At 43.6% G+C, this 25154-nt stretch overlaps 1 protein-coding gene across 3 annotated transcripts in view; it reads right to left on the bottom strand.

The window, feature by feature from the left end:
* man2a1 (mannosidase, alpha, class 2A, member 1) overlaps nt 1–25154 on the bottom strand; it is a 198463-nt gene that overhangs the window by 156366 nt on the left and 16943 nt on the right. For all 3 annotated transcript variants that reach the window (XM_067982943.1, XM_067982942.1, XM_067982941.1), the window contains exons 4-7: nt 17067–17238; nt 11876–12003; nt 4467–4640; nt 1256–1442 (exon numbers count right to left, since the gene is read on the bottom strand). In XM_067982943.1, the coding sequence (XP_067839044.1) occupies nt 1256–1442; nt 4467–4640; nt 11876–12003; nt 17067–17238 (661 nt within the window). The remainder of the gene's footprint in view (nt 1–1255; nt 1443–4466; nt 4641–11875; nt 12004–17066; nt 17239–25154) is intronic.

The raw sequence follows: 25154 nt of genomic DNA, 5'->3' as shown, positions 1-25154 counted from the left end.
CACTGCCCAATGGGGTGCTGGAGGCAGATTCAAACATGCCCTTCAAAAGGGAACTGGATAAGTACTTGAAAGGAAAAAATTTGTAAGGCTATGGCAAAAGGGCAGGGGAGTGGGACTAGCGGGATTGCTCTTACATAGAGCCGATGTGGACTCGATGGGCCGAGTGGCCTCCTTCCGTGCTGTAACCTTTCTATGATTCTAAGATTCTAGTTACAAGGAGAGACTGGAGAAACTGGGAGAAACTAGAGCAGAGAAGGTTAAGAGGAGATTTGATAGGTGTTGAAAATCATGAATGGTTTTGATAGAGTAAATAAGAAACTGTTTCCAATAACAGAAGGGTCATAAACCAGAGGACACAGATTTAAGGTAATTGGCAAAAGAACCAGAGGCAACATGAGGGAAAACATTTTTACGCAGCAAGTTGTTATGATCTGCTATGCACTGCTCGAAAGGGTAGCGGAGCAGATTCAATAATAACTAATACTTGAAGGGGAAAAATTTTCAGGGCTATGAGGAAAGAGCAGTGGAGTGGAATTAATTGGATAGTTCTTTCAAAGAGCCGGCATAGGCAGGATGGGCCGAATGGCCACCTTCTGTGCTGTATCATTCTATGATTAGCAATGAGGGTGATAAAATTGGCCTCAGTGACCGAGGTCATGATGGATTAGAGCTTGATTGAATTTGAATTTCACACGATGCTTTAATGCAAACATCTTAACATCACGTTGGTTTCCTTTCTTTTTTAAAAACACACAGGAAAGTTGCCAAAAGCAGGAACAAAGCTGAAAAGCTCCTTTAATAATATTTTAAAGTGTTTAAATATTACTTAAGCACATGGTTGACAAATGCGAAAATAAATTGAGGGCACCCCCAGCAGTGGGAGGAGGGTGTGCTTTTATAACACACATGAAGGAGGTGGCTCACATGATTGATACTCCAATATTACAATGTCACTTTACATCAAAACACCCCAAAGAAGTTTTATTCCTCGATTTCTCCAGCCCCTTGGGTGGGATCACACTTGTCGTATTTGGTGGGTGCAATAATGAATACAAAAGGAATACCCAGAGATGGGAGCATTGGATTTCCCTGAACCACATGCTATTTCTATGCCAGAGATAGCAGGCAACAATATTCTCTTAGCCCCCCTCTCATTGATCACAAGGAGGTCTGCAAAAATGAACTTCCTATAACTCTTGTTACAGATTTTGAACTGATTTTTGAATTTGATATTTGAAGATTTTAGATAAGTTACCTTTCCTGAACGTTGCCATCATGTATTTCAACCGGAGGAATCCTCCAAGGACAACTAATTCTGCCTCCAGGAAGACGTTTGAAGTCAAATTGACAGCAGATTTTAGGATCAGGGCCACAAGTATGAGGAACATCATAGCTATAGAAGGGCATCAAGTGACAAAAGATGTCCGTGTTTGCACCATGATCTGAAATTGAAATAAAAACAGGGCATAAGTGAAGGCACAAAGGCAATACATTAGCAATTAGACAGCCAATATAAACAACATTTTTCATGCTTACATTTTCTTTTATATTACATTTCTCACTGATCCACACTGGCTTCCGCTTTCCTACCACCTCAAATTTCAAGCAACAGTGACTTGCATTTATGTTGCAACTTTAACATAGACCAATTTTATGTTAGGCAATTCACAGAAACTGAATCACACAAAACTTGACACCGAAGAAGGAGGTATTAGGAGGGTGACTTAAAGCTCGGTGAAAGAGGTGGGTTTTAAGGAGGGTCTTAAAGGAAGAGAGGGAGGTGGAGAGGCCAAGAGGTTTAGGAGGGAATTATGGAGATTAGGGCCTAGACAGCTGAAGGTACGGCTGCCAAAGGTGGGGCAAAGACAGAGGGGATGCACAAGAAGCCAGAGTTGAAGGAATGCAGTTCTATGAGGTTTGTAGGGTCGGAGTAGGTTACAGAAATAGGGACGGGTGAGGCCATTTAGGCATTTGAACGCAAGGACGAGAATTCAAAATTGGAGGCGTTTGTGGACTGGGAGCCAATATCGTTTATCAAACACAGGGGTGATAGGTGTGTGGGACTTGCTGCAGGATAGGAAATTAACAGCAGATTTTTGTAGGAACTGAAGTTTATGGAGGAAGCCAGCCAGGGAGCATTTGAATAATTGAGCCTGGAGATGACAAAGACATGACTAACAGTTTTGTTAGCAGACAACCTGAGGCAGGATGGAGGCAGGTGATGTTATGGAGGTGGAAGTAGGCAATCATGGTGATAGAGAAGATATGTGGTTGAAAGCTCAGCTCAGGGTCAAATAGGATGCCATGGTTGCAAAGAGTCTGGTTCAACCCGAGATGGACGGGGAAGGGGATGGAACATCTGTGGCAGGGGTACAGAGTTTGTGGCAGGGGCCAAAGACAATGCCTTCAGTCTTCCCAACTTTTAACTGGAAGAAACTGTAGCTCATTCAGGTCTGGATGTTGGGCAATTAGTCTGACAACACAGAGGCAGTGGAGGAATCAAGAGAGGTGATAGAATGATAGAGCTGATGTCGTCAGCATACATGTGGAACCATACCCCATTCTTTGGATGATGTTGCTAAGGGACAGCATGTAGATGAGAAAGGGGAAGGGGCCAAGGATAGATACTAGGGGGACTCCAGAGGTAACAGTGCGGGAACAGGAAGAGAAGCCATTGCTGGAGATGTCCTGGCCATTGTCATATACTCAAGAGTGGAAATAAGCGAGGGCAGTCCCACTGAGCTGGACAATAGATGAGAGGCATCAGCGGAAGCATGGTGTAGTTGACCCCGTCAAAGGCTGCAGAAAGGCCGAGAGGGTCAGCAGGATTAGAACACCATGGTCACAGAGGATGACGTTTGTGATTTTGATTAGGGCCATTTTAGTGCTGTGGTGGGCAGAAAATCATAGAATCCTACAGCACAAAAGGTGGCCATTCGGCCCATCATGCCTGTGGCAGCTCTTTGAAAGAGCTATCTAATTAGTACCAATCCCCCATTCTGACCCCATAGCCCTGCAAATGTTTCCTTTTCAAAGCATCTAATTGGAGAGATTCAAACGTGGAGTTACGGGAAACATAGCTATGGATTTGGGAGGAGACAACGCATTCATGGACTTTGAGGAGGAAAGGGGGGTTGAAGATGAGGTGGTAGTTTGCAAGGGCAGAGGGGTTGAGGGTAGGTTTCTTTAAGGAAGTGGATGAAGACGCCAGTTTTGAAAGGGAACAAAACAGTACAACATCAGCAAACATGGGGGCCAGGAAGGGAAGTTGGGTGGTCAGTAGTTTAGTGGGAATGGTATCAAAGAAGCAAGATGTGGGTCTCATGGTCAAAATGAACTCGGAGAGGTCATGAGTAGAGATAGGTGAGAAAATAGAGAAAGCTGTGGGGGAGTATGTGGCAGAGGCAACTGAACAGATGGTCTCATTCTTAATGACAAAGGAATCCATGATCTCCTCGAACTTGTTGTTAGAGGTGAAGGTAGAGGGAGCAGGGAAGAGGGGCTTATGGAGACAGTTGGTAATAGACAGAAGAAGCCAGGGCTTATCATTGCTCTCCAGGATGATCCTGGAGTAGTGAGTGGTTTTGGCAGAGGAGAGCTGGGCTGTTAATGCTTGATGTGGTTCAGCCAAATCTGGCAATAGATGGCTAAACCAGTTGTGCGGCAGATAAATTCAAGTCAGAATCCCTTGGAGCCAAGGGAGTAAAGATGGGGGCCATATCGAGGGAATGACCACAATGGGTGAGAGTAATGGTTTTAGCTGGGTCAAGGGCATCATAAGCAATGAACTAGCATTTACATTGTTCATCTGTTTGTTACATCTTGAAGTTCTCTTTGATTTCAAGGTGTGACAAACAAATAGACAAATCCACTTTCTACAAAGTGCGTTTGGTCTGAGTAGCAGTCATAATTTGGTAGGTATTTATGTTGCACCAATAATTACAGGATTAAAAATAATTGTTTGTTAATTAATGTTTTAATATATGAAATACTTGAGACATTTTTATTTATGACTAGCAGAACTCCCTTGGCACTGCCCACAGTGCATCAGAGGATATTTTGTTTTATAATAAGAGTGCATGTGGGGACAATATCAGGGTTACTGATTTGACGTGACTTAATAAGTTAAGTTCAATTTTTGTTAAATGTATTGTGGAATTTCTACTTTGGAGATTGAATTTCATAACTGTCTATTATTATATGAAAATTGTATATGTCAATCTCATGTGCCATTGAACATTGGGTTGTTGCACCTATTCATATTCAGCTCTCTCTCCAATACAGTAAATGATGTGGGGCAGTGCAAGCTATGATTTCAGCACCAAAATAATTGGTGTTTAAATTTGCACCGGTACCGAAAGCTATTAAAATTGTACTGATTGCATTAGAAATTTAAGTACTGTAGCCTCAGTGTTTTACAACCAGAGTTATTGTGCCATTAGATATATTATACCAATTTCACATACCCCAATTCTGCCGCCAAAAGAATTCCAAGCTCCTTTGCGTAGCAAAGTGTTTTTTCACAGAATAGTGGACTCTTTGAATTAGCATATTTGAAATACCAGTCTGTTTTAACAGATATGCCATAGTAGGTGTGTGCCCAAATGGATCGATAGCCCATCCTGACCTAGGTTTTACTCCTGTTACAATGCACAAAAATACATTATATAAATTAGTAAACTGGCAGTCCAGGGGAGGGAGAAAAGATGGTTAGTTTATACAAAAGGACAAACACATATTTCAACAATGTCAGAAACAAATTCAACAGAAAGTTATTTTTTCAAGCCCAACTATTCAAAGCAACTGATTGGGTTTGCATTTCAAAGTCTGTAAAGGCATGCTTAGATCTCGGAATGCACAATATTGAAAAACATGTAGAAAACTAGCTGATGCATAAGGCATAGTAAGACTCGAAGTGAACTTTCCCCCTAAAGTGACGTATCACTTAATAGGAACTGAAACATTTCTTAAAGAGACAACCGATCCTGAATTATAATGGGATAAGCTGTTGTCAGGTTTGTAAATTAATACAGCTCTCGTTTTTATTCAGAAAATTGTCTATTTTCCCAAATCTTATGATAGGATGCCTCTTTTGAGTCTTTCCTCTCCCCCAGAAGTTTTCTTTCTATGAAAAGAAATTTAGGCTTTAACTTCTTCCCCGCTCTGGTGTCCCTACCTTGCATGGTTCTTCTATGTCACACACCACCTCCAAGTGTATGCGTAGGAAACCTGCTTCTGGGCATCTACCAATGCTGCACTGAATCAGACAAAAGCAGCCTGGTGTAATTCCACTTCCTGTGGGGAAGTGCTTAGCCTTTGCACAGCACCTCCCATGACACATAACTACGGTCAAGAATTAAGCAGTGACAGTGTAACAGCAGCAGGTCTCCATCATACAAAATTTCTGTGTTATTATTTTTTAAAGATAAAGTATGTTTTAAAATTGACTTCAGGTCACTGTATTTTGTTCAAAAAAAAGTTTCCTTGTCCTTGTGGAAAAAAGACAATTTACAAATACTAGTAATATCTACATTAGATATACCCAAAAGTTCCTACAGACAAGCACTTCTTCTCATTAGTATTTCCTCCAGTTCCAAACTTTAAATTAATTTCCTTCATTGCAATATTTGACAGAATTTTTATAGTCATAGATTGGGGGGAGAAAAAAAACAGTAATTTTACTATTCATCATGCCACATTTTAGGATTTTTGATCTTTGTTGTTAATGGAAATGATTTGGGAATGACTTATCTCTCACTGTGTTTAAAATAAATAAATTTGCACAGGTTTAGGAAAGCCACAGGCTGCAGGCATGCAAGATGTGTATTAAAACTAGATGAGTAGATTTGCAGAATGTCACGGCTCACAGTGTACTTCAGACAGAAATAATGAGAGTCAATCAACTCATCCCAGACTTATTAAGCCAAAGTAAAAACAAAAAATGCTGGAAACACTCAGCAGGTAAAGCAGCATCTGTGGAGAGAAAAACAGAATTAATGTTTCAAATCGATGACCTTTCATCAGAACTGATGAAATATTGTGGGTTCTGATAAAAGTTAATCGACCTGAAACATTAACTCTATTTCTATCTCCAGAGGCCGCCTGGCCTTCTGAGTGTTTCCAGCAATTTCTGTTTTTATTTCAAATTTCCAGCATCCGCAGTATTTTACTTTTATTAAGCCAAAATTTTCATTTTGAAAATAGCAGTCAATCCCTTGAGAGCCACACCTCATATTTCCAGCCATTCTAGTGGAAACACAATGTCAGATTCCACATGTACATTGACGACACCCAGCTCTCTCGACCCCTCCACTGTCTCTGATTTGTCACGCTGCTTGTCCGACATCCAATACTGGATGAACAGACCCTCCAAGTCACACCTGACTTGGAAACATATCGCCGTTCCTTCATTGTCACTGGGTCAAAATCCTGGAACTCCCTACTTAACAGCACTGTGGAAGAACGTTCACCACACGGACTGCAGCAGTTCAAGAAGGTGGCTTACTACCACCTTCTCGAGGGCAATTAGGGATGGGCAATAAATGCTGGCCTTGCCAGCGACGCCCACATCCCATGAACGAATTTTTAAAAATAATTTCCTCCAACTAAATATTGGGAAGACCAAAGCCATTGTCTTCGGTCCTCGCCACAAACTCCATTCGCTAGCCACCGACTCCATCCCTCTCCCTGGCCATTGTCTGAGGCTGAACCAGAGCATTTGCAACCTTGGCATCCTATATGACCCCGAGATGAGCTTCCGACTACATATACTTTCCATCACCAAGACCCCCCTAATTCCACCTCCATAACATCACCCGTCTCCGCCCCTGTCTTAGCTCATCTGCTGCTGAAACCCTTGTCCATGCCTTTGTTACCTCTAGACTTGACTATTCCAATGCCCTCCATTTCTCTGTAACCTCCTCCAGCCCTACAACCTTCAGAGATCTCTGCACTCCTCCAATTCTGGCCTCTTGTACATCCCTGATTTTAATCGCTCCACCATTGGTAGTCGTGCCTTCAGCCCTAAGCTCTGGAATTCCCTCCCTAAACCTCTCCGCCTCTCTAACTCTCTCTCCTCCTCCAAGACGCTCCTTGAAACCTACCACTTTGACCAAGCTTTTGGTCACCTGTCCTAATATCTCCTTAGGTGGCTCGGTGTCAAATTTTGTTTGATAACACTTCTGCGAAGCGCCTTGGGACATTTTACTATGTTAAAGGTGCTATATAAATGTAAGTAGTAGTAGTTGTTGTTGTTGTCGTTGATTATTTCTATTGGTTTTGTCACCTGATTTGCATATCACCAAGCTTGCTCTGTTGCGGATGAATGCAGTCTCAGTTTCATCTTTCCAAATTTTTTTTGTTGACTGACCATCTAAGCAGTCAGTTTAAGAGCTAACAACCAGAATCTAACGGAGTGAAACAGTCCTACTTCACTGGACACTCAATACATAGAATCATTACAGCACAGGAGGCGGCCACTCGATCCATCGAGCCTGTGCTGGCTCTTTGTAAGAGCTATCCAGTTAGTCCCATTCCCCCGCTCTTTCCCCATAGCCCTGCAAATTTTTTCTCTTCAAATATTTATCTAATTTCTTTTTGAAAGCCACGATTGAATCTGCATCCACCACCCTTTCAGGCAACGCATTCCAGATTATAACTACTCACTGCGTAAAAAAGATTTTCCTCATGTCGCCTTTGGTTCTTTTGCCAATCACCTTAAATCTGTGTCCTCTGGTTCTCGACCCTTCCGCCAATGGGAACAGTTTCTCTTTATTTACTTTATCTAAACCCATTATGATTTTGGACACTTCTATCAAATCTCCTCTCAAACTTCTCTACTCTAAGGGGAACAACTCCAGCTTCTCCAGTCTATCCGCATAACTGAAGTTCCTCATCCCTGGAACCATTCTAGTAAATCTTTTCTGCATCCTCTCTAAGGCGTACGCATCCTTCCAGAGTGCGGTGCCCAGAACTGGACACAAAACTTCATTTATGGCCGAACCAGCGTTTTGGAAAGGTTCAACATAACTTCCTTGCTTTTGTACTCTGCCTCTGTTTATAAAGCCCAGGATCCCATATGCTTTTTTAACTGCTTTCTCTACCTATCCTGCCACCTTCAAAGATTTGTGCAATTATACCCCCAGGTCTCTGTGTTCTGCACCCCCTTTCGAATTGTACTATTTAGTTTGTATTGCCTCTCCTCGTTCTTCCTGCCAAAATATATCACTTCACACTTCTCTGCATTAAATTTCATCTGCCTTGTGTCCGCCTGTTCCACCAGCCAGAATAGTTACTCTTGAAGTCTGTAACTATTCTCCTCACTGTTTACTACATTTCCAAGTTTTGTGTCATCTGCAAATTTTGAAATTGTGCCCTCTACACCCAAGTCAAAGTCATTAATATATATCAAAAAAAGCAGCAGTCCTAGTACCAACTCCTGGGGAACACCACGTATACCTTCCTCCAGAAAAACCACCGTTCACCACTACTGTCACTTAGCCAATTTCGTATCCATGGTGCCATTGCCCCTTTTGAAAGTCCCCATACACAACATCAAGAGTGACTTATCTCCTGACTCCCTAAAACCTTTCCACCATCTACAAGGCACAAGTCAGGAGTATGATGAAATACTCTCCACTTGCCTGGATGAGTGCAGCTCCAACAACATTCAAGAAGCTCGACACCATCCAGGACAAAGCAACCCGCTTGATTGGTACCCCATCCACCACCCTGAACATTCACTCCCTTCACCACCGGCGCACCGTGGCTACAGTGTGTACCATCTACAGGATGCACTGCAGCAACTCGCCAAGGCTTCTTCAACAGCACCTCTCAAACCCGCGACCTCTAGAACAGAGAAGGACAAGGGCAGCAGGCACATGGGAACAACACCACCTGCACGTTCCCCTCCAAGTCACACACCACCACTTTCTCAAGAGCAATTAGGGATGGGCAATAAATGCTGGCCTTGCCAGCGACGCCCACATCCCATGAACGAATAAAAAAAAACGCGCTGCTCTCATCAACCCTCTCCGTTACCTTATCAAAAAACTCAATCAAGTTAGTTAAATACGATTTGCCTTTAACAAATCCATGCTGGCTTTCCTTTATTAATCCACACTTTACAAGTGACTATTAATTTTGTCCTGGATTATCGTTTTTAAAAGCTTCCCCACCACCGAGGTTAAACTGACCATAGCCACATTTAACTTGGCCAATAGCATGTACCAACTCCTTCTGCCGCGAATGTTACCTGCCACTTATCAGCCCAAGCCTGGATGTTGTCCAGGTCTTGCTGCATGCGGGCACGGACTGCTTCATTATCTGAGGGGTTGCGAAGAACTGAACACTATGCAATCATCAGCGAACATCCCCACTTCTGAACATATGATGGAGGGGAGGTCATTGTTGAAACAGCTGAAGATGGTTGGGCCTAGGACACTGCCCTGAGGAACTCCTGCAGCAATGTCCTGGGGCTGAGATGATTGGCCTCCAACAACCACTATCATCTTCCTTTGTGCTAGGTACGACTCCAATGAGGCCAATCATCTCAGCCCCAGGACATTGCTGCAGGAGTTCCTCAGGGCAGTGTCCTAGGCCCAACCATCTTCAGCTGCTTCATCAATGACCTTCCCTCCATCATAAGGTCAGAAATGGGGATATTCGCTGATGATTGCACATTGTTCAGTTCCATTCATAACCCCTCAAATAATGAAGCAGTCCGAACCCGCATGCAGCAAGACCTGGACAACATCCAGGCTTGGGCTCATAAGTGGCAAGTAACATTCGCATCAGACAAGTGCCTGGCAATGACCATCTCCAACAAGAGAGAGTCTAACCACCTCCCCTTGACATTCAATGGCATTGACTTTTTTCCACAAAGACAAATAAACTATTTTTTGGAGGAACGCAAAGTTCAGAGGGTTATAGATCTGGAGAAGGTTACAGAGATAGGGAGGAATGAGGCCATCAAGAGATTGGAACACAAGGTTGAGAAATTTAAACTGGAGGCATTGGGTGACCAGGAGCCAATGTAGGTCAGCGAGGATAGGGGTGATGGGTAAGCGGGATTTGGTATGGGATAGAATACAGGCAGCAGAGTTTTGGATGAGCTGAAACCTATGGAGGGTGGAGGTTGGGAGACCGGCCAGGGGAGCATTGGAACAGTCAAGTTTGGAGATGACGAAGGCATGGATGACAATTTCAGCAGCAGATGGGATGAGAGGCAGAGACAGGAGATGTTATGGAGGTGGAAGTAGGCAATCTTTTTGATGGAGAGGATATGGGGTCGGCAGCTCAGTTCGGGGTCAAATAGAACATCGAGGTTGCGAGCAATCTGATTCAATTTGAGACAGTAGCTGGCAAAGGGGATGGATTCAGCGGCAAGGGTACGGAGTTTGTGGCAGGGATGAAAGACAATGGCTTCAATCTTCCCAATGTTTAATTGGAGAAAATAGTAGCTCATCTCGGACTAGATGTCAGACAAGCAGTCTGACAACACAGAGTAAGTGGAAGCATTGAAAGATGTGGTGGAGAGGTACAGCTGGGTATTATCAGCCTACATGTTGCACCAGAACCTATGTGTTTAGATGATGCTGCCAAGGGGCAACATGTAGGTAAGGAAAATGAGTGGGCCAAGGATAACTCCCTGGGGAACTCCAAAGGAAATGGTGATGGGTGGGAAGAGAAGCCATTACTGCAGATGCTCTGTGTTTAATTGGATAGATTAGAGTGGAACTAAGAGTGGATAGTCTCACTGAGATAAATGAGGGTGTTGGAGGAGGATGGTGTGGTTGACTGTGTCAAAAGCTGCAGAGAGGTCAAGAAGGACAATAAGACAATAAGGGATAGTGTACATGGTTACCGTCACAGAGGATATCATTTGTGACTTTGATTAGGGCCATTTCAGTGCTGTGGCAGGGATGGAAACCTGACTGGTGAGATTAAAACATGGAGTTGCGGGAAAGCTGAGCACGGAATTGGGATACTATTAAACTATTAACATCCGAGCTTTTAACTTTCACATTTGTTCATCCATGTATTGTACAATTGGACTGTAAATTAAAAGTGTACTGTCCAAGTAAAGCGTAGGTGGATGAGTAACTCGTACTCTAGTGGAATTGATGCTGTAGTCAGGTAAATATGTTGGTTATTGTGAAGATGGAGTTTGGAGAGGAAAGGGCGATTGGAGATGGGGCAGTAGTTTTCCATGACAGAGGGGTCATGGTGGTTTTTTTTGAGGAGGAGGGTGATGGCCGCGGTTTTGAATGGAAGCGGGACAGTATCTGAGGAGAGGGAACCATTTACAATGTCAGCTAACATGGGACAAGGAAGGAAAGTTATGGGGTCAGCAGTTTAGTGGAGTGAGATCAAGAGAGAAGGAGGTAGATTTCATGAACAAGATGAGCTCGAAGAGGACGTGAGGGGAGGTGGGAGAGAAACTAGAGAAAGACGCGTGTTCAGGCCTAGGGCAGGTGGAACCTTGGGGATTGTTTGGCTTGATGGACAAGGGGAAGAGGGTTTTCGCAGATACAAAAGATCTTCTAGCTCACTCACAATTGTAAATTAGGTTCAGCTGCACTTTCTTAGAAATATTACTGTTGTTACATAAAATATTTTAATTTAAAAATATCATTAAAGGACCCAGTAGCGTACAAATTAAGGAGATCATTTTATAACCATGCTGATTGTGAGTCCATTGCTGTTTGAACAGTGTAGCTGACACTTGTGAAGCACAAGATCCATGGCCAATTTATACAAAGCAGGTAATCAAGTTCTGGGACAGATTGTAACTGTATTCCTGACTGGTGAAAGAGGATGTGAAGATTAGGTATTGAAAGGAAAGATGCAAGCAAAATTTGTGAATAATTCTCACCTAGGTTTCTCTCAAGCCACTGATGTCCTTCAAGCAGCTGGTCAATCATCGCATAATAATGTGTACTAGCCTCATCAGTCATGACCCAGCCTCCTGTTGTTATTTCAAACTGACCCAGTTCAACAAGCCTGGAAAGAAAACAAATATCAAGTTTTAAAATTTCATAGTAAGAAGATAAATCATGAAAATTCAATGTTACTTCAATGGCCATGGTTTATAAAACAGCTACGTTGGCGATTGAGAAATACTTAACCAAAACAACTAAAAAACCAGGGAGTGCATGTAATTTGATTTTAGATCTAAAACTATTTAACTGTGAACTATGCAGACAAAAATAATCCTTAAATTCTGTAATCCAATGCATTTAAAGAGCATGGAAAGTCTAGGGGTAGTAGCTTATATTGAAAACACTCCTCCATTTTATAGAGAAAAATAATGTACTCATCAGAATTTTATTCTAAACTTAAAAAAAGTTGATCTTTTCCCTCTTTACTAGGCCATCGATAGATCATGGATAGGGAACAGGTGGACTCTGATAAACCATACTACTCGATGGATGAATCATATGGCTCCCAAGCTTTAAACAAACAAAGATATCTACTGTGGAATACCCCACATGGAGCACTCTGTTTACGAAGTCAGCCTACCTTTTCCATAGTTAATACAAAGTATTAAGGACTTCTGAATTAGAATTTCAATAATGTTTCTTCAGTCTTGTTGGTAACAAACTGTACATAAAAGGTCTGTGCAAACTGCAAATATATCAGCGAGCTATAAATAGCTCTTTATGCAGTAAACAATCTAAAACAAATAGTTATGAATGTAGGGAAGCACAGTTTATATTGTAATCTACATTTGACTGAAGATATATAATAAAATTATTGGCTCAGTATTACAGTAAATCTCACTGTGGACTAAATAGAGATACCATACAAAATTGTAATGATAAAGTTAATAGTACACACTACATAGTTAATAGAACACTATATACACAGGATAAGTGGAGCCCTCATCACATAAGTGAGTTAAATATATCAACTATCTACCATACACAACTTCATCTGCTGTCACAGATATAAAAAAGCCTATACAGTGCAACCTGTTTATTATGGTCAACTATGGAAAAGGTATGATGAAATACTCAAGTGCACTTGTTTGTGCAAGTGTTTAATAGGCAATCATCTATATATTATTAAAATCTGTATGCCGTGTTACCGGTCAATATACCTTATGGCGATTTCAATGTGAATTGCTTGTACAGCTATATTACATCTAGTGATGCCTGCTCAGTGACACTTTTAATAGGATTTTCCCATTAATGTGACAGCCTGGTATACTAGAACACTTTAACTGTTTGAGTCTGTAAGCAGATGTGATGCAAGTGTGCAGTCTTTCTCTCTCAGCTCTGACTCCATGTTGGATTTTTTCCACAATTACATTTCTCCTCAGATAAGTTCATTTTGAAGTTAGTTTAAAAGTTTAAATTTGGCCATGGAGTTTCTGCTAGGGGAGCGATTGGCAAAATGAACCCAGAATGCGCTGGACACTGCAAGATGAAGTTTGCCGAGATGAAGTTACACTGAAGTTTCCGCGTAAACTCATTAGCATAAGCCCGAATGTAAAATCTCCCATAAATCAGCGCAATTGAGCAGCATAATCGATTCGTGACTGAAATAAGGCATTCTTCAGCATCACAATCAGGAGTGGGATTGCCAGGAAATTAGCCATTCTTCAATTAACTGATTTAATGCTCTTGGTCTTACTTTTTAAATTGGCATCAATAGACTGCTAATTAACTAATTACTGTAGCAGAGCAGGACACACGCCTGTGTGGTTTCAACTGACTGCTGGTCACAGGTCTTATGTACCAAGGGCAGATCAATTGACTGAATGTAGACTAATTTAAAATAAATTTAAAGTAATTGCAGCAGCAGCAGCAGCAGCGGAAACAGACCTGGGTCAGGCTTCAATTGACTGCTGGTCACTGCAGGTACAATGGATTAATGCTGGATTCCTGTAAGCACAGGTGCCTGTGCACCCAAGATACTGGGCACAATGTGATTAGCACCCCCGAATGGGCACGATTAGCGGAAACTCGCCATTCCGACCAGGGGGGTGGGGCAATGCCAGTTTTGTGGGCGGGGCATGCTTTGGGTGAATGTCCTTTTGAACCAACATAAAGGGTCGCAAATAGATTATGGGCGCAACTCACTTCTGCTTAAAATTCTGCGATCTCTAGCACTGTTTCATTCAATTACAATGATATCTGGGCAGAAATCACATGGAAACTCCAGGCCTATTTGATCTTTTAAATTTTATACATATTAAATATAAATTTTGTAAATTTACCGTTGTTTTTCACTCTTTGCTACTGTTTTACCATAAGTAGCAGAGTTCTCTGTCGAAGCCCTTCTCTGCTACTGCCCTACAAGCTGTTTATGCTGACTGCCGTGGCACCTTTTGTATCCCCCTCCTCCCTCCATAAGCTCACTGCGTACTGCCTTCTATCACCCTCTGGCCCATTGTGTGTATGTACCCCATTTTGATCTGTGTTCATTTATCTGCTGTGGCTGGTTGATCATCCGCCGTACTCTTGGTCCTGGTGTCTCTCTGAGTCCCACAGGTCCTTGAAGCACTGGCAGCTCTGATCGGCTGACAATGCTCCCACTCCGATCACTCTCTGCTCTGTTTCTGGTCGATCAGACATTTTGCTTTACACTCTAGCATCCCTCACAGCTCACCTGAGTCCTTGAGCCAGTCTGTATGCATTATTAATTTCCTCAATGCAATCTCTGGTCGTTAATTCATTTTCCCAATGCAGTCTTTAATTAATTTTTCCAGTGGTAGTCTGCATCTTTAATTAGTTTTGCTGATTTGTAAAGGCCCTTTCATTTCATTAACCCAGTGTCTTTATTTAATTAATTTTATCAAGTTTCTCCCCAAATTATTTAATTAATTTTTTCGACCATTATTTAGTGGCTTTTCTCTCCATTCTGTGTAAGTTTGTTTTACTTTTATGAATCCTGCATCTTTATTAAATTCATTTTTCGGAGCTCCATTTTCAACTACCCAACTCTCTTTTCCTTCCCTCATCCTCAGTCCCTTTCCCCTACCCTACATATTTAACATACTGGTGTCACTGAGACCACTTCCTCTCAGCTCCAGGCCAAATCTGACATTCTCTAACCCGTCAATCCCGCAGGCGTCCAGCTTTTCTCTGCTCTCTTATTATACTCTACCTCTCTCCTTCCAATTTTGCTATACCTTCTACATCACTGCCCCACCAGCCTCCATCCCACTGCACCCTACTCCAGCTTCCCGTCCCCCAGTACTTTACCTTCCCCCTTGTCCTATTCTTGCCCCATTATCACATGGGATTAGGACTACTAATGGAGGATAAATACCAATTCACACAGGTTGTGCCAAATAGCCTGTTTCCATGTTGTAATTTACATGTAATGTACAACAACAACAACTTGCATTTGTATAGCGCCGTTAACATAGTAAAATGCCCCAAGGCGCTTCACAGGAGCATTATCAGACAAAATTTGACACTGAGCCACATATGGAGATAGTAGGACAGTTAACCAAAAGCTTGGTCAAAGAGGTAAGTTTTAAGGACCGTGTTAAAAGGAGGAGAGAGAGAGTTAGAGAGGCGGAGAGGTTTCACAAGTCTTTTTTTAAACCTCAAATCAAAAATAAAGTAGCCAGAAAAATTTACCAACAAAAAAGGAAACCAATCAAAATGCTTCAAATACTTTCTGAAAATCTTTCAGCCACCATCTTCGCTTCTTCACTAAACTGAGCATTTAGTACCAAAAATAAGACACATAACATAATAAAACATTTTTTTTTAAATCACAAACATTGGAAGAAAATGATGCAGCTTACCTATAAATAGCTTTTCCATTTTTGAAAATCTTGCAACATTAATTTGTCAGGGGCCTGTGACATGTTGAAAAGTCTGAACTTGGAATTTGTGCAGGTTACCACGGCCACAAATTAGTAAAACGACTCAAGCTAGTAAGCTACAGTATCCAGCATGCACCTAAGCCTACAACTTGTAGAAATTGTTGTGCTTTGTCAACAAGACCAGCCATTCACAGAGCATGCTAGTACTTCCTGTTTGTAAGCACTGACCCTCCTCAACTCTGGTGCAACAATGTAAAATTACAGAGAATGAAAACTACTAGGACAACCAATTTTAGAACAGAGAAAGTAACTGAAATTTGTTTTTTTATATAAAAAACAAAAGACAAGGTAAGGCACGAACTCCAACTGTTTGTGGTAATCTTCCTGAAAATCCACATATGTTACAATATTCAAGGGGTTGTTTGCAACAGCAAGAGCTCAATCTTGAGCTGCAAGGAACCAGTGGAGTAAGAGAGGCCAGAAGAGTGTGGAGTTTAGCCTCAGTGGGAGTTCAGCACTGAGGTGGATGTGGACAAGAATATTTTCTTTTCCTTAAAATTAATACTTGTGTGAAGTAAGAGGACTTTGATTCTTGAGACTTTAATGCTAGTCAGAGTTCTGGTGAACACTATCTAATTTTTTTAATTTACACACAAAGGGAGGGCAGTGCAGGGGACCTTCGTGATGCGTTACCCTCCATAACATCACCCATTTCAGACAGGGGAAGAGGAGACATTTCTGGCTTTACTGGAAATGGAACTGGAAGTGATTGTTGTTGAGTCTTTGCAGGCCCATATAATGAAATAACATATCATCCAACTGACCTTGAATAATACCAGGGGAGTTTCACTATTGCTTTTAAAATTATAACTTGACATTAAATCAGCCAACATAAGTACTAAATGGACAACAAACTGTGTCAGCACATAACCAATAACCAGTTGTAAAACTGCCTGATAACTCTTCCACAAGACCCTCGACTGTCATCTGAGCAAGTGGGCTGTTGGACTCTAATCTGGTCATCCCACACTCAGAAGTCTATTGTGCACTCAGTTAGAGTATTTAGCAATAAAGTTCTAAAATATCAATATTATTTTGGCAGATAAATAGAGGAGCAGTTATCACAAGCCACTATGGCAGAAAAGCATTTGCACTTTTCAACTATATTTACCTGGGATAACTGACCTGCCAATGCTTAGAATTTCCTAAAATTGCACATCAATTATTGATGTTTAGCCATATTATAGCATTAAACTGATTTTTTTTGAAAACTGCAAACCTTTTGACAGCATCTTTCTTCTGGCTATCTATGGTGCCCCACCACTTCGAGAAGTATGAAATCTCAGACCAAATAAATTTCCTGTGAACATCTTCTTGTAGCTTCACCACCATGTTGTTCAGGATATGCTGGGTCTGATCTCTGTAGTAGTCATCAAATGTTTTCAGCCAACCTGGCAACAATTAATAACAATATGAATTTCATAAAATGTCAACCTAATATCCTTCCAAAGTTCTTCATATCTATTAATATACTGAACATTTTATAAGCTTTTGGTGCACACCACAAAGTAATTAATTAGTTAGTTAGCGTTTCCTGTGTCTAGTTGCACATGAGGAAACCCATTTCTTCCACTGTCTGTCCATAGCAAGATATTTGACTCCAACTGGAGTGTCATCTTGCGTTACATCCGCACATCATGGTTTTCCACAGCTAATGTTTCTATTTGCAAGTCTGTAACAGACTCATCTGTCTCTTGGTTGTTCTGTAACAAAATACATGTTTTATTGGATAACATCACCATGAGGTGCTGTGGGCCATCAGCAGCAGCAGAATTGTACTCCAGCACAATCTGTAACCTCATGGCCCGGCATATTCCTCACACTACCATTACCAACAAGCCAGGGGATCAACCCTGGTTCAATGAGGAGTGTAGACGAGCACGCCAGGAGCAGCACTAGGTGTACCTAAAAATGAAGTGCCAACCTGGTGAAGCTGCAACTCAGGACTACATGCATGCTAAACAGTGGAAGCAACATGCTCAAGACAGAGCAAAGTGATTCCACAACGAACGGATCAGGTGAAAGCTCTGCAGTCCTGCCACATCCAGTCGTGAACGGTGGTGGACAATTAAACAACTAATGGGAGGAGGAGGCTCTGTAAACATCCCCATCCTCAATGATGGCAAAGTCCAGCACGTGATTGCAAAAGACAAGGTTGAAGCGTTTGGAACCATCTTCAGCCAGAAGTGCCGAGTGGATGATCCATCTCGGCCTCCTCCCGATATCTCCACCATCACAGAAGCCAGTCTTCAGCCAATTCGATTCACTCCACGTCATATCAAGAAACGGCTGAGTGCACTGGATACAGCAAAGGCTATGGGCCCCGACAACATCCCGGCTGTAGTGCTGAAGACTTGCGCTCCAGGACTAGCCGCGCCTCTAGCCAAGCTGTTCCAGTACAGCGACAACACTGGCATCTACCCGACAATGTGGAAAATTGCCCAGGTATGTCCTGTCCACAAAAAGCAGGACAAATCCAATCCGGCCAATAACCGCACCATCAGTCTACTCTCAATCATCAGCAAAGTGATGGAAGGTGTCATCGACAGTGCTATCAAGCGGCACTTACTCACCAGTAACCTGCTCACCGATGCTCAGTTTGGGTTCCACCCAGGACCACTCGGCTCCAGACCTCATTACAGCCATGGTCCAAACATGGACAAAAGAGCTGAATTCCAGAGGTGAGGTGAGAGTGACAGCCCTTGACATCAGGGCAGCATTTGACTGAGTGTGGCACCAAGGAGCCCGAGTAAAATTGAAGTCAATGGAAATCAGGGGGAAAACTCTCCAGTGGCTCGAGTCATACCGAGCACAAAGGAAGATGGTAGTGGTTGTTGGAGGCCAATCATCTCAGCCCCAGGACATTGCTGCAGGAGTTCCTCAGGGCAGTGTCCTCGGCCCAACCATCTTCAGCTACTTCATCAATGGCCTTCCCTCCATCATAAGGTCAGAAATGGGGATGTTCGCTCATGATTGCACAGTGTTCAGTTCCATTCGCAACCCCTCAAATAATGAAGCAGTCCGATCCTGCATGCAGCAAGACCTGGACAACATCCAGGCTTGGGCTGATAAGTGGCAAGTAACATTCGCGCCAGACAAGTGCCAGGCAATGACCATCTCCAAAAAGACAGAGTCTAACCACCGCCCCTTGACATTCAACGGCATTACCATCGCCGAATCCCGCACCATCAACATCCTGGGGGTCACCATTGACCAGAAACTGAACTGGACCAGCCATATAAATACTGTGGCTACAAGAGCAGGTCAGAGGCTGAGTATTCTGCGACGAGTAACTCACCTCCTGACTCCCCAAAGCCTTTCCACCATCTACAAGGCACAAGTCAGGAGTGTGATGGAATACTCTCCACTTGCCTGGATAAGTGCAGCTCCAACAACACTCAAGAAGCTCGACACCATCCAGGACAAAGCAACCTGCTTGATTGGCACACCATCCACCACCCTAAATATTCACTCCCTTTACCACCGGCGCACTGTGTACCATCCACAGGATGCACTGCAGCAACTCGCCAAGGCTTCTTCAACAGCACCTCCCAAACCCGCGACCTCTATCATCTAGAAAGACACGATCAGCAAGCACATGGGAACAACACCACCTGCACGTTCCCCTCCAAGTCACACACCATCCCGACTTGGAAATATATCGCTGCTCCTTCATCGTCGCTGGGTCAAAATCCTGGAACTCCCTTCCTAACAGCACTGTGGGAGAACCTTCACCACACAGACTGCAGCGGTTCAAGGCGGCGGCTCACCACCACCTTCTCGAGGGCAATTAGGGATGGGCAATAAATGCTTGCCTCGCCAGCGATGCCCACATCCCATGAACAAATAAAAAAAAACCCTACCAGGAAAACTGGTGGAGTGCCTTTATTCTGGCTCCTACCATTGACCTGTCCGGCTTGAGTGACTCTACTAGGAATTCTACTCCCGCCAACATGGCTCTCAGAGTCATAGGAGCACACAACCCTTTACATCATGTCAAGGTGCAATCACTAGTCCTTAAATAAACAAATGTTAAAATTACTGGCCATTGTTTGTTTCAATCTTTCTCAGGCCCACTCCTCACCTCTGTGTTAGTGTACTTCCCAGCTCTCACTCTGACCTGGAGACAATGACTATGGTTCTCATTTCCACCTCTGATTCTCCCCTTCCTCACAGTCTCTATCTCATAGTTAGCTTTCCATAAATATCTCTAACAAATACAAAAACTTCCAAAGCTTCTATGATTATTTATTTTCGTGTTCTTCCTGCATAGACCCTTTCATTCAGTTTCTCTGATTCTATTGTAGCTACCAGGACAACTCAACATTAGGTATAAAAACTTTTTAAATGTTCGCCTTTTTCCTCTCTGAGGTTTCCCCTCATCGGTGGTCAATAAGAACCTCAACAGTATCTGCAACATTTCCAGTTTCCGCTCTCATCACAACAATTATGGGATCTCTCCTGTCCTCAAATTCCTTCCAACTAGCCTCCATATATACAAGATCATTCATCATTTCCATCAAGCAAACCTTCCCTTCTCCTCTCAGTTTTCCAGAGGGACCATTCCTACTGTGACACCCTTGTTCGCTCTTTCAAGATGTTGTTCCCAGCTGCTCTTTCCCAGGCACTTTCCCATCTAATCTTAGTAGATGCATTATATGTTAATTTGTTTCTTCCATATGAATGCCTGGAACCAAAACACTCTTTCTATATGAGGCAGCAATTTAGGTACACTTCCTCTAAGCTAATATTTTATATTTGTTGCTCATGGAACAAAAGAAAGACTTGGATTTATATGGCACCTTTCACGACCTCACATCCCAAAGTACTTTACTGCCAATGAGTGCAGTCACTGTTGTAATGTAGGAAAGGTAGCAGCCAATTTGCGCACAGCAAGTCCCACAAACAGCTATGTGATAAGGAGCAGATAACCTGTTTTTAGTGATGTTGGTTGAGGGATAAATATTGGCCAGGACACCGGGGAGAACTCCCCTGCTCTTTTTCAAAGTTGTGCTGTGGGATCTTTTACATCCACCTGAATCATGGTGAGGTCTCCAAACCCAAATTCAGTGACCGCTTTATTAAATATCTCTATTCTGTCTACCCAAGAATCATCTGATTTCTCTGGGTCCCACCATTTCAACTCCCACTCCGATTCCTGCATTGACATTTCTGTCTTCCCATTGACAACATGGAAGCAGGTCATTCGGCCCAATCAGTCCATGTCAGCCTTTACCCTCCATGCAAGCAAATAGTCTTAATCACATTTACCCACCCTGTTTCCATATCCCTTCAACACTTTTTCTTCATCCACCTAAGAATTCACATCTTGAATACTGACCTAGTTTCTGCCTCAACCAACAACTCTGGTGTGAATGCCTCAACTCTTTGTATTAAGGAGTTTTTCATGTCATCGATTGTAAATCTCTTATATTTAATCTTGTTCCTATGACCCCCTCATTCTTGATCCATCGACTACTGGAAATAGTCTGCTTCTATCTACAAAAAGCTAATTATCCCAAGCTTAACAGGACCAGCCATATCAGCACCATGGATACAAGAGTACTCTACAATGAGTGGCCCACCTCCTGACCCCTCAGATCTCCACCATTTACAAGACTCAAGTCAGGAGTGTGATGAAATACTCACTGGATGGTTTCAGCCGCAGAGACACTCAAGAAGCTCAACATCATCCAAGACAAAGCAGCTCGCTCGATCGACCCAGCGCCATTGGACTCAATATCCACTCCCTTCACCATCAGTGGACTATGGCTTCAGTATGTACAATGATATCCCCATCGCACTCCTGACTTGAGTCTAGTAAACGGTGGAGATTTGAGGCGTCGAGAGGTGGGCCATGCATGACAGGATGTACTGCAGCAACTCACCATGGTTACTTCAACTCACCCATGACCATTACCACCAAGAAGGACAAGAACAGCAATGTTGTGGGAGCACTATCACCTCATGTTCCCTTCCAAGTCACACGCTATCCTGACTTGCACATCATTGCTGGGTCAATATCCTGGAACTCCCTACCTAACACCATCGTGGGACCCCCATCGCCACAATCACTGCAGCAGTTTAAGGAGAGGGCTCACCACTATCACTTTCTCAGGATCATTTCAATAAATGTGGCTTTGCCAGCATTGCCCACATCCTGAGAACAAATAACAAAAAAACATGTTTTGTTGATAGTTAGCAAATGTAACTGACACCTGCGTGACACAGACAAAGTGAGAGAGAGAGGCAGAGACAGAAACAGAGTTATATTTCCAAGAAGCCAACACAGAACACTAAATTTATTGTTCACAGCAATTTCTCAGAAAATTTTAATTTTTCTTCTGTATGAGAAATCTCTGTAATTTCAATAGTGTTGTCTCTCGGGGAGGCACTTGATTCATCCTGGTGGGGTTGGATCACTTCATTTTATCTGAGCTATAATTTGAGCCCAAATGACATTTGAACACAAAATTCAGTGTCTTTATTAAGGCAAAGGTATGTGTTATTGTGCGGTTTAAGCTGGCCTGGCCCCACAATTCAACTGATCTACTTAAAATATAACCCGATTATTTTTTCTCATCCTCGGTGATTTCAACCTCCATCTCAACTCATCATGGTCTCTCTCCTTTGAGTTCACTGCCCTCCTATCCTCCCTTAATCTTTTCCTCTATATAAACTCCCTACCCATATTCACAGCCAACCCCTCAACCTTGCCATCTCATGTGGCCTCTCTACTCCCATTGTGTCAATCACGGATAATGCCATCTCTAATCACTTCCTTGTATCCCTCTCCATCCACATCCCCCTTCTCCCTCCCAACCCCACTTCCTTCTGTGTTCACCCCTGGAAAAAAACTCTCCCCCAAGTCACTTACAATTGCATTTTCAAATTCCCAACTGTCTAGCCTTTGGTCCTCCATTCAACACCACATTTCTGCAGTTACCGATCTGTTCAATTACACCCTCACCTCCTCCTTTGATGCTCTTGTCCCCATTAAAACCTGGTCGATCCCCCTGGTATGGCCTTCATCTCCACTCCAAGGAACTGAGACGTGAACATTTATGGCAGATAACTGGTTTAGCCATTCATCGCCAGATCTGGCTTCTCTCCCTTCCCTAGCCCTCCAAGCCAAACTTCCCCCAAGATTCCACCTGCCCTACCCTGAACTCGCATCCTGCTTTAGTTTCTCTCCTATCTCCCCTCATGCCCTCTTCGAGCTCAACTTGACCATAAGACCCACCTACTGCTCCCTCGACCCTATTCCCACTAAACTGCTGAGCGCCTAACTTCCCTTCCTGGCCCGCTTGATTGGCACCCCATCCACCACCCTAAACATTCACTCCCTTCACCACCGGCGCACTGTGGCTCACCACCACCTTCTCAAGGGCAATTAGGGATGGGCAATAAATGCCGGCCTTGCCAGCGACGCCCACATCCCGTGAACGAATAAAAAAAAAAGGCACAAGTCAGGAGTGTGATGGAATACTCTCCACTTGCTTGGATGAGTGCAGCTCCAACAACACTCAAGAAGCTCGACACCATCCAGGACAAAGCAACCTGCTTGATTGGCATACCATCCACCACCCTAAATATTCACTCCCTTCACCACCGGCGCACTGTGTACCATCCACAGGATGCACTGCAGCAACTCGCCAAGGCCTCTTCGACAGCAACTCCCAAACCCGCGACCTCTACCACCTGGAAGGACAAGAGCAGCAGGCACATGGGAACAACACCACCTGCACGTTCCCCTCCAACTCACACACCATCCCGACTTGGAAATATATCGCCGTTCCTTCATCGTCGCTGGGTCAAAATCCTAGAACTCCCTTCCTAACAGCACTGTGGGAGAACCTTCACCACACGGACTGCAGCGGTTCAAGAAGGCGGCTCACCACCACCTTCTGAAGGGCAATTAGGGATGGGCAATAAATGCCAGCCTCGCCAGCGACGCCCACATCCCATGAACGAATAAAAAAAAATTGTGGAGGCGTGGGGATGGCCTTAGCGAGGTGTTCGTCGTCATCGATGACATGTTAAAGGCTGCAAAGAACATAGCGTAGTTTCTCCGCTCTGGGGAAGTACTGGACGACAAAGGGTACTCTGTTGGTTGTGTCCCGTGTTTGTCTTCTCAGGAAGTCTATGCGATTTTTCGCTGTGGCCCGTCGGAACTGTCGATCGACGAGTCGAGCGTCATATCCCGTTCTTACGAGGGCGTCTTTCAGCGTCTGTAGGTGTCCATCGCGTTCCTCCTCGTCAGAGCAGATCCTGTGTATTCACAGGGCCTGTCCATAGGGGATGGCCTCTTTGACGTGGTTAGGGTGGAAGCTGGAAAAGTGGAGCATCGTGAGGTTGTCCGTGGGCTTGCGGTAGAGTGAGGTGCTGAGGTGCCCGTCTTTAACACCATTCCACTCCTTTGATTGCTTTGATTATATCTCTGCCGAGGTGTGATAACGGGCAGTTGGAAAGATTATCTGTAATCACCAGGCATTGTTCTCTGACTATATATGCTGTATCTTTATGGAATCGTACACTCACCTGATGAAGGAGGAAAGCTCTGAAAGCTTGTGATTTCAAATAAAGCTGTTGGACTATAACTTGGTATTGTAAGACTCCTTACATTTGATTTGTCACACTGTCCGACATCCAGCACTGGATGCGCAAATATTTCCTCCAACTAAATATTGGGAAGACCGAAGCCACTGTCTTTGGTCCCCGCCTCTAACTCCATTCACTAGGCACTGACTCCATGCCTCTGCCTGGTCACTGTCTGAGGCTGAACCAGACCGTTCGCAACCTTGGCGTCCTATTTGACCCTGGGATGAGCTTCTGCCCACATGTCTGCTTCACCTTCAAGACCACCGACTTCCACCTCCGTAACGTTGCCCGTCTCCGCCCCTGCCTCAGCTCACCTGCTGCTGAAACCCTCATCCATGCCTTTGTTACCTCTAGAATTGACTATTCCAATGGTCACCTAGCTGGCCTCCCATTTTCCACCCTCCATAAACTTGAGCTCATCCAAAACTCTGCTGCCTGTACCCTAACTTGCACCAAGTCCCGTTCTCCCATCACCCCTGTGCTCGCTGACCAACATTGGCTCCAGGTCCGGGAATGCCTCTATTTTAAAATTCTCATCCTTGTTTTCAAATCCCTCCATGGTCTCGCCCCTCCCTATCTCTGTAACCTCTTCCAGCCCTACAGCCCTCTGAGATCTCTACGCTCCTCCAATTCGTGCCTCTTGCGCATCCCCGATTTTAACCGCTCCACCATTGGCGGCCGTGTCTTCAGCTGCCTAGGCCCTAAG

The sequence above is a fragment of the Heptranchias perlo genome, chromosome 4 (genome assembly GCF_035084215.1).
Source record: "Heptranchias perlo isolate sHepPer1 chromosome 4, sHepPer1.hap1, whole genome shotgun sequence".
In the NCBI taxonomy this organism is placed as follows: domain Eukaryota; kingdom Metazoa; phylum Chordata; class Chondrichthyes; order Hexanchiformes; family Hexanchidae; genus Heptranchias; species Heptranchias perlo.
The sequence above is the reverse complement of the archived record's forward strand: the minus strand, read 5'-3'. Positions and strand labels throughout refer to the sequence as shown.